Source organism: Triticum dicoccoides, chromosome 4A, assembly GCF_002162155.2.
Source record: "Triticum dicoccoides isolate Atlit2015 ecotype Zavitan chromosome 4A, WEW_v2.0, whole genome shotgun sequence".
Taxonomy (NCBI): Eukaryota; Viridiplantae; Streptophyta; class Magnoliopsida; order Poales; family Poaceae; genus Triticum; species Triticum dicoccoides.
The window spans coordinates 78,697,780-78,707,026 of record NC_041386.1 but is presented as its reverse complement, the minus strand read 5'-3'; the positions used below and the strand labels follow the sequence as shown (position 1 = coordinate 78,707,026).

The 9,247-nt window shown below is 48.8% G+C and overlaps 1 protein-coding gene across 1 annotated transcript; it reads right to left on the bottom strand.

The window, feature by feature from the left end:
• Positions 1-5,530: 5,530 nt before the first annotated feature.
• Positions 5,531-8,375, bottom strand: LOC119285095 (thaumatin-like protein 1b). The gene is made up of 3 exons (XM_037564314.1): positions 7,826-8,375; positions 6,984-7,716; positions 5,531-6,060 (listed from the first exon to the last, which is right to left on the bottom strand). The coding sequence occupies exons 1-3, from the start codon at positions 7,884-7,886 to the stop codon at positions 5,889-5,891; spliced, it is 966 nt and encodes a 321-aa protein (XP_037420211.1). The 5' UTR covers positions 7,887-8,375; the 3' UTR covers positions 5,531-5,888.
• Positions 8,376-9,247: the final 872 nt, after the last annotated feature.

The window sequence follows — 9,247 nt, the reverse complement described above, 5'->3', positions numbered from 1 at the left end:
CTCACGAGAGACCGAAGTTCCCCCATCTCCCGTAGACGAGATCGGATTCACACCGGAGTGTTCCTCCACACCATCTACGGTATCAACCATACTCTTTGGACGGTAAAGTACTTAATAAAGAGACGAGGCTCTGATACCAATTGAAAGGATCGATATGGTTGACTAGAGGGGGGGGGTGAATAGGCAACTAACAATTTTTAGCTTTTCTTTAACAAGTTAAACTTTGCATCAAAATAGGTTGTCTAGAAATGCAACTAGGTGAGCAACCTATATGATGCAACGAGGATGGGTACACAAGCAAGCAAGAGATATGAAACAAGTAAGCTTGCTTAAATAAAGGCACGAGATAACCAAGAGTGGAGGCGGTGGAGACGAGGATGTGTTGCCGAAGTTCCTTCCCTTTGAGAGGAAGTACGTCTCCGTTGGAGCGGTGTGGAGACACAATGCTCCCCATGAAGCCACTAGGGCCACCGTATTCTCCTCACGCCCTCACACAATGCGAGATGCCGTGATTCCACTATTGGTGCCCTTGAAGGCGGCTACCGAACCTTTACAAACAAGGTTGGGGCTCTCTCCACAACTTAATTGGAGGCTCCCAACAAAACCACGAAGCTTCACCACAATGGAATATGGCTCCGAGGTGACCTCAACTGTCTAGGGTGCTCAAACACCCAAGAGTAACAAAATCCACACAAGAAAGTATGGGGGAACCAAATATCCTTTGGTGGAAGTGTAGATCTAGGTCTCCTCCTTCAATCCCTAGCAAATCAACAAGTTTGAGTGGCTAGAGAGAGAGAGATCGGGCAAGAGAGCTTGAAGGGCATCAATGGTGGAGTGAGAGAGGTCAAAGGTGAGAGTGGTAGGTGGGAGAAGCCCCCTTAAGTAGTCTCCCCACAATTCCAACCGTTACTGCGTTTTTGCACTGCAACGGTACAACCGGTCCTCATCCCGGTACAACCGGGACTCACGGTGTAACAGCAGAACCCTACCAAGCGGTACAACCGGACAGGCGGGCGGTAGTACCGGCTAAGAGAGATAACCGGACTAACCGCCTGGCTACCGCACAACCACCGCATCAAAACAGGAGCTTGACCGGTACTTGGGCGGTGCCTGGCCGGAACAACCACATGGCCTTGAGCTCTGGGGTGGCTAAGTTCTGAGCGGAAGAACCGCTTGGACCACCGGTGGTACCGGTCATCGTGGAACGACCGGACCAACCGGGCCACTACCGCCCAAGAACAGCATCAAACCAGAGGCGAGAGCGGTACTTGAGCGGTACATGGACGGAACCACCGCCCTAGCTGTTGCAGAGCATGGTGGCGGTACCACCGCCCGGAGGCAGCGGTACAACCGCTCGAGCAAAAGCTGGTGAGCGACAAGACCCAGCGGTACAATCGCTCCAGAGAGCGGTACAATCGCTGGGCAGAAACAGTGAGCAGGAATGAGGGGAAGAGGCAAGGAAAACTCTCTCTCACGCACACACCTGAGGAAGGCAAAGAGAGGGTGAGAAAAGTGTACGTGAACTGATTCCCCCAGAGCTTCCTAATGAGGATTCCCTCTTGATAGTACGGGTACTCTACGACCAAAGAAAATAAAAACATAGAGGATACATCTTCGATCTTTTCCTTCGAGAGGTAATAGCAATCCGATGTAAGCCTAAGCATCGAGAACCTGAAACATATAGCACACGTTTAGACCACAAAGGGTTGTCATCATTATCCAAAACATAAAGTAGGGAAATGCCCTTTCACTCTCCAACAACAGGGAAATATGTCTTGGTTTTCTTTGATGATATCTTGGTCTTTGGTAAAAAATGAGGAGCATTTAGTAAACTTGGAGTCTGTGTTGCAAATTTTTAAGGAAAAGCAGTGGAGAGTGAAACTCAGTAAGTGTGCTTGTGGTGAACAAGAAATTGCTTATTTAGAACATGCCATCAGGGACAAAGGAGTGTCCACTGATCCTAGCAAAATTCTTATAGTACAAAATTGGCCCACTCTTGCTATGTAAGGGAAGTTAGAGGATTTCTTAGACTTACAAGGTATTACAAAAAGTTTATTCAGAGTTGTGGGATCACCAGTAGGCCTCTGACCCCACTGTTGAAAAAGGGCACTATATTTGTGTGGACTCTAGAAACTGAAGCGGCATTTCAAACACTTAAACATGCCTTGTTGACAGCTCGAGTTCTAGCTCTACCTGACTTCAAAAAGCAGCTTGTGTTGGAAACTGATGCATGTGGCACTAGCATTGGAGTTGTTCTGATGTAAGAAGGACATCCCCTAACTTTTGTTAGCAAGGCCTTAGGTCCCAAGAACAAGGGTTCGCCAGTCTACGAAAAGGAATATCTAGCTATTTTGCTGGCAGTTGAGCATTGGAGATCTTATCTCGAGTTCCAAGTTTCTGATAAAAAACCAGATCATAAAAGTTTGGTGCACTTAGCTAATCAGAGATTGCATACACCTTGGCAGCAAAAAATCCTTACTAAACTGATGGGGTCAATTACAAGATCATTTATAAAAGGGGGCAGATAATACTGCAACAAATGCTTTGTCAAGAAGACCACATGAGTTACAATAGCAGAATTAAGTGTTTGCAATTTCTTGTTCTCAACCTAGTTGGCTGGAAGATATTATATTAAGTTACTCTCATTATGAGAAGGCCGAGGAATTATTACAGCAGTTGGCAGCAAGCCCCACATCAAAACCTCACTACACATTGGTTAATGGCCTAATGAGATACAAAAATTCCATTTGGATTGCCAATGATTTGCCCATGGAAACAAGATTTTGTCTTGCATTTCATGCTAGTCCACTAGGAGGACATTCTGGTTTCCCTGTCACTTATAAATGAATTCATGCATTGTTCAAATGGAATAGTATGAAAAACTCCATCAAAGAGTTTGTTCAGTCTTGCACTGTTTGTCAACAGGCCAAACCAGAGAGAGTTAATTATCTTGGACTCCTTTCTCCTCTACCAGTGGCTAAGAAAGATTGGGAAACAGTGACAATGGATTTTATCTCGGGCCTTCCATCTCCAGATCAGCTTGACTGGATTATGGTTGTTATTGAGAAGTTTACCAAATATGGCCATTTCATTCCTATTAAGCACCACTACAATGCTATGAAATTTGTTGAACTATTCTTTGACAATGTTTACAAGTTACATGGCATGCCTCTGTATATTGTTTCCGGCGGAGATCTTGTGTTTACTAGTAAGTTTTGGCAAATCTTGATCAAGAGGACTAGTACTCTTCTCAATATGAGCACTGCATATCACCCAGAAACTGATAGCCAAACAAAGCGAGTTAATCAACAGGTTGAATGCTACTTGAGGTGTTTGATTTCAGCTCGCCCTAGGAAATGGAACAAGTAGTTAGCTCTTTGTGAATGTTTGTACAACAACAACTGCCATTCTTCTCTAGGTAAGTCTCCATTCAAGGTTTTGTATGGTCATACACCTCGTTATTTTGGTATTTCTCCTGAAGACATAGTAGCTCCTCTGGATTTGCAATAGTGGTTAGATTCTTGGTGCAGGCTTTAGTTAGGCAGCAACTGTTAAGAACTCAACAACGTATGAAGGCCCAAGCAGATAAAAAGAGTACTGAAAGAGAATTTGTTGTTGGTGACATGGTTTTCCTAAAACTCCAACCGTATGTGCAAGCAACAGTAGCTCACAGGGAAAACCACAAGCTCTCATTTTGTTACTTTGGTCCATTTCCTGTTACTAAGAGAATTGGTGAAGTAGCTTATCAGTTGCAATTGTCGGTGGACAGTAGAATGCATCAAGTATTTCACGTTTCTCAGTTGAAGAAGTTCATTCCTCCAAAATATCAGGTACATGATGTTCTTCCTTCATCCGAAGCTCACTTGCAAGTACCTTTAGAGTGCTGCAGTAGCGCCTTCGTATTGTGGATAACAAAACCATTACTCAAGTGCTTGTTGAATGGAGTGGATCACCATCGCCAACAACGACTTGGGAAGATAGTGATGCAAGCAGTTGACTCCAAGGGCAGAGGCTTGGGGTCAAGCCTCATCTCAAGAAAGGGGAATGTCAGCGAGCTCACTGACAAACAAAAGGTGATCAAGATCGACCGTCAGCGGACGTAGGACAAGGGTGATTCAACTCGCGGGCCTTTAGGCCGGTCCACTCGTATGCACAAGACTCCCCAGCAGGCTCGAACTGGAACCGTTAAGGGTGTAATGGCTCTTTGCTATATAATCCCTCATCTTCTCCATCTCATTTTGGCTTGGACAGGAAGTAGATGGCTTAGGTCAGGCTAGGTGAGGACCTATGGTGGTAATTCGAATATGCCGTGTTGGTGGATGGGAGGAACAACATAATTCCCCTTGTCTAGTTCATCAATTAGATTCGAGGAGAATAAAAACATGGTAAAGAAAGAGAACCATGGGTTCAAAAACCCATGACCTTTCCACCCAAACCAACTAAGAAGAAAGATGATGAAGAATTTGAACGCTTTACTGAAATACTTAGGCCAATCTTTTTGTGCACTCGCTTGACTGATATTTTAAAAATGCCCCCTTATACAAAATACATGAAAGACATCATCTCTAATAAAATAAAAATACCAGAAGCTGAAATCTCCACAGTGCTTGCTAATTATTCTTTTAATAATGGAGTACCTAAAAAACTTGGAGATCCGGGAATACCAACTATACCTTGCTCCATAAAAAAAATTATGTTAAAACTGCTTTGTGTGATTTAGAAGTTGGTGTTAGTGTTATGCCTTTCTCTTTATACAAAATACTTGACTTGAATAAACTCACACCTAGTGAAATATCTTTTCAAATGACTGATAAATTAACTGCCATACCTATCGATATTTGTAAGGATGTGCCTATTGTTATTGCAAATGTTACCGTCTTAACTAACTTTGTTATACTTAAGATGCCTGAGGACGACAACATGTTGATTATCCTTGGTAAACCATTTTTGAATACTGCAGGAGATGTTATTAATTGCAATAAAAGTAAGGTCACTTTTGATATCAATGGTAATGAGCATACAGTGCACTTTCCGAAGAAACAATTCCAAATGAATGATATTAATGTTATTTCCGAATAAACAATTCCAAGTGAATGATATTAATGTTATTTAAAAATCTAGGACAATCACTATTGAACGTTTTCAACTGCCTCTACCTACTTGCAATAGATCCTGACAAGAAGCAGGTGTTTAACAAGTTTTCTATATACTCAAAAAGAAAAGAGAGCGAATTTTCTATTGAGTCGGACTCCTTGGAGCTCCCAAAAGAAGTGACCCTAGAGATTTCACCTAGCAGTTTTGCTCATTTCTTTATGGACATCTGACCTTTGGACAATGGTCAGGGCGACATCCCACAAACAAAAGGAGGCGAAGTCGTCGTCGATCCATACGCCACGATGAGCAGCATAAATATGAGTACTCCTACTTGGAAGTAAGCCCAACCTAGGCAAACGATAAGCTACTCCGTAGACGTCCGTTTTGGTTCTTTTCAGACCATGGTGCTACTGCCTACTGATTTCCCTGCTCGGTGTGGAAACTTGCACGCTAAAATAGAGATGATTCATACCATTATCACGACAAACAATGAACACGTCATCATTTCCGCTCAACAAATCAAAGAAGCGTAGAAAGTAAACATTAACCTAAGCCTACGACACTACTGTAAGCTATCTAGAAGGCTGCGTTCAGTATTGTGAAGATATCCTGTTTTATCAGTGATCAGTAGCGGCACTGTCAGCCTTTGATCTTGCCCGCCCGCCCTTCTCCTGCCCTCCGCTCGAGTATTATCTCTGCCTCCGTCACGCCAAAAGAGGCCCGCCGGACAAGGACACCTCGTGAGGCGGCAGTACGTATGCTGCTGTCGCCGCCATTGCACGCATGGCCAGCGCTCACAGTAGCAGCACAGCGGCGGCGACGGCCACCGCGAGGAGGAGCTGCGACGCATGTGCGGCAACGGAGGCCCCAGCGCCCGTGGAGAACTGCTCGCCGCCGCGGTACACCATCGTGCCGTTCGCGGGCGGCACGCCGGCAGCCTGCGGGTTCTCGTCGGCGTACTTCCCACTGCGGAGCAAAACACACAAGCATAGTACGGGTCAGCACAGCACACGGTACATGGTACAAGATCGGAGCAGCGTGCACGCAAGATACTTATGGCGTCGCAGATATTTTTGTAGGACGCAGATATTTTTGGACAGGGGCGTAGATGCCTACACGACGTGTCTCTCTGACTCTGAGCACACGAACGTGGCATGCAGTTGGGAAGAGGACAGCGAAAATGAATGCGAGCCATCGACGGCCTACTAGGCCTACGGGACCGCACGCGCGAAACGGCTAGAAGCCGGTTCACATCGGGCTGCGTCAGTTCATCTATCCTGTGCGCGCGTGCGAGCAGGGACCCCACCATGCCATGGATTCCTAGCCGTTGCACACTGCTGCGTGCATTTCGGCCGTTGAATACTGTACAGTCCTGTCAGAATTGGTCTGATTCTTTGGAGGTAAACAAATTCCAGACGCCACATATTATATTCAGTCGCCATGGCAGGGCTGTGTTGCAACAGTACGTATGAGCACAGCGCGAGCTGGACCGTATGAGCACATGATTTGATGTTCTTTGCCGACTGACCGCCATTTACATTGACAAGCATATTAATTTTATTGTGTGCGGTGGATTATTAGCCATATTCAACATGTCCTATCAAAATCCCAGCCAAACTGTTGTAAACTACTCCTACTGCACAAATTTGAATATCTATAGTAAGGTAAACCTTATGAATCGCCACGTCCTAAAGAAAGACTTCAACGTGTGCAGGTCCCTACCACCATAAACCCATTTTTTTTGTTTGCCAAAAAGGCATTTCGACCGTGCATTTTCGCGCCATTTAGCGAATCTACGGCCCACGATCAAACACAACGGGGCTAGGATTGCTTGCTTGATTGGTTTGCTGAACGTGCTGGAACACGAAGGGTCCGGGAAAAGAGGTTACCTGGTGGTGCTCGGGCAGAAGGTGATGGCGTAGTTGGTGCCGGCGGCGCAGGTGAAGGTGGAGGTGGAGTCGTCGTACGCGTAGCTGTAGGCGCGCGGGCACGCGCTCTTGAAGTACTGCGAGTAGGCCGACGGCCGGCACGTGCTGGGGCTCCCGTACGCGCCGCTGCAGCAGTACTCCGGGGACCCGAACGCCTCGCACGCGCTGCGGCACGCCATGGCGCTCCCGCCGACCGCCGCGCTGCTGGCGGCGCCCGCCGACGCGACCTTCAGCGCTGCCGGGCACGCGGCGTTCAGGTCGACGAGGCAGCCGGTGGCCATGCACTTGGGCCCGCCCGTGGAGCCGGCGGCGGCGGCGCCCTGCGGCACGACCAGCATCGGGAGGTTGTAGCCGTCGACGAGGCTGACGTCGAAGAAGTCCATGCCGCCGGAGCCGTCGAGCGTGAACTCCACCAGCGAGGCCGGCGGCGCGGCGCCGCCGCCGTTGCACTGGAGCGCACCCGAGCCGCAGTCGCCCGTGGCGCAGGTGAACTTGCCGGCGGCATCCTCGGCGCAGAGCGTGCGCGCCCACATGCGCCCGGACCAGCTCGCCGGCGCGGTCACCGTGGCCGACGCGCCCTGCGCCAGCGCGAACCCCGTCGTGGACAGCGGCGCCGTGCCGGCGCCCGACAGCAGCCCCGGCCACACCGTGTAGCCGCAGTTGTTGGTCATCGTGAACGTCGCCGACCACGCCGCTGCAAAGCACCCAAGAACTCGAGCCGATCAGCCACGCGCACACCAAACAGAAACAGAGAGTGCACATTGCAACAAATCAGATCATCAGAAGCGCAAACATCAGTTTACCTGGAAGCAAAAGGAGCAGGGTGATCAGCCGGAGAGCGACCTGAGCTGGGCTCCTCGCCATTTTCGTTCTCTCACTCTTGACTAGTCCACAAGGCCTCAGCTCCAAGCTCTGGGGCAGCTCTGCTCAGGTATGCTCTGCTTTCGTGTAATGCAATGGCCGGGAGAGGGTGACCAGGTGAGGACGGCCGGCTGACTTATATAGACGGCGCAGCCCAAGCAAGCAGGAGAGGGGGCCGTATCTGCCCAACGGACACTGCAAGTGGGGCCGGATGGGACAGATCTTGAAGGCTGTCTGCTCTTGGACGTATGTCGGCAACGGCTCCCTCACCCCTCACCGTCTCTCTATCTTGTCCGTAGCCGTTCACCGTCCTACCTACGTCCGCCGCCTCGTCCCCTCAAATATCTGAGCGGTCGAGAGCTGGACGACGATGGAGGTAGGAGAGATTTGGCCGTGCCGTAATCCATTTATAGAGGCGTGGCCGCGTTGGACGCGGGCGGTGGCGGTGGTTGATGACCGGAGAAGAAACGGGGAAGGTGAGCAAGAAAAGAAAACTCTGACGACGCGCAGCTGTTATGCATTTTTGCTAGGTTTACGTGTTGGACTTGTTGGGATTTCATTTCCTCCTCCAAAGAAAGGAACTCCACTTTTGTAATCCTCAAGCTGCAAATGATCGCCCCCCTCGTTTGACCTCCCGCCACTGCCAAGGCACATCGATATTTCGTGTGGAGATTACACAGGCGTAAGTACTCCGTGTCTTGCCTTGTACGAGATATTAAAGTGATTTAAACATGCTTCTCGGAGAAAGATTGCATTGGGCGGGCCAGGTTTTGAGGGGTGATCTGCCGAAGTTTTCGTAGAAGATGCATGTAAAGCTTCCTGCCACTTCTGTGTTGGTGAGTCGAGATTTTCCTAGAGACTAGTCTACATTACAACTTCAAACTATGCTGACTGTTTATTTTTAAATCTCTGAAATTTAAAATCGTCTGTTCTACAACCCCGGACTTCGAAAACGTCTCTCGCTTTCTCATCCCGAGTCATTTTAGACTCAACCGCCGTTGCCGCCCACCTTGTACGCCACCACTCCCACCCCAACCCGCCGCCACACGGTCGATGCCCACCACCCCAAGCATCCAGCCGCCACCTCCTGCAACGCTGTCAACTAGCCAAAGGAAGCTCCCCATCGCCGTCGCGAGATAGCCTTTGTCGTTCCCTACACCTCCCCTTTTATTGTAGTTGTCGTCCGATCAAGAACTACAACATCAGCATAGGAGGTTGTCGAGCAGGGGAGGAGGGTGTAGTGGCCGCCGTTGTGTCGGCTCTCGCCCTCTAGGCTCCGGTTGCTCAGGGGTATGGCCCCTCGGGCCCAGCGGCGGATCTAGTAGGGGTGCCATACTACGTACTTGACACTAAATACCTAATGA

Excerpts from the sequence above, each read along its gene's own strand:
- LOC119285095 (XM_037564314.1), bottom strand. The coding sequence starts at position 7,886 with ATGGCGAGGAGCCCAGCTCAGGTCGCTCTCCGGCTGATCACCCTGCTC. Across the intron at positions 7,717-7,825 it reads CCTGCTCCTTTTGCTTCCAG|CGGCGTGGTCGGCGACGTTC; the intron begins GTAAACTGATGT and ends GGTGCTTTGCAG. Across the intron at positions 6,061-6,983 it reads TTCTGCCCGAGCACCACCAG|TGGGAAGTACGCCGACGAGA; the intron begins GTAACCTCTTTT and ends TTTGCTCCGCAG.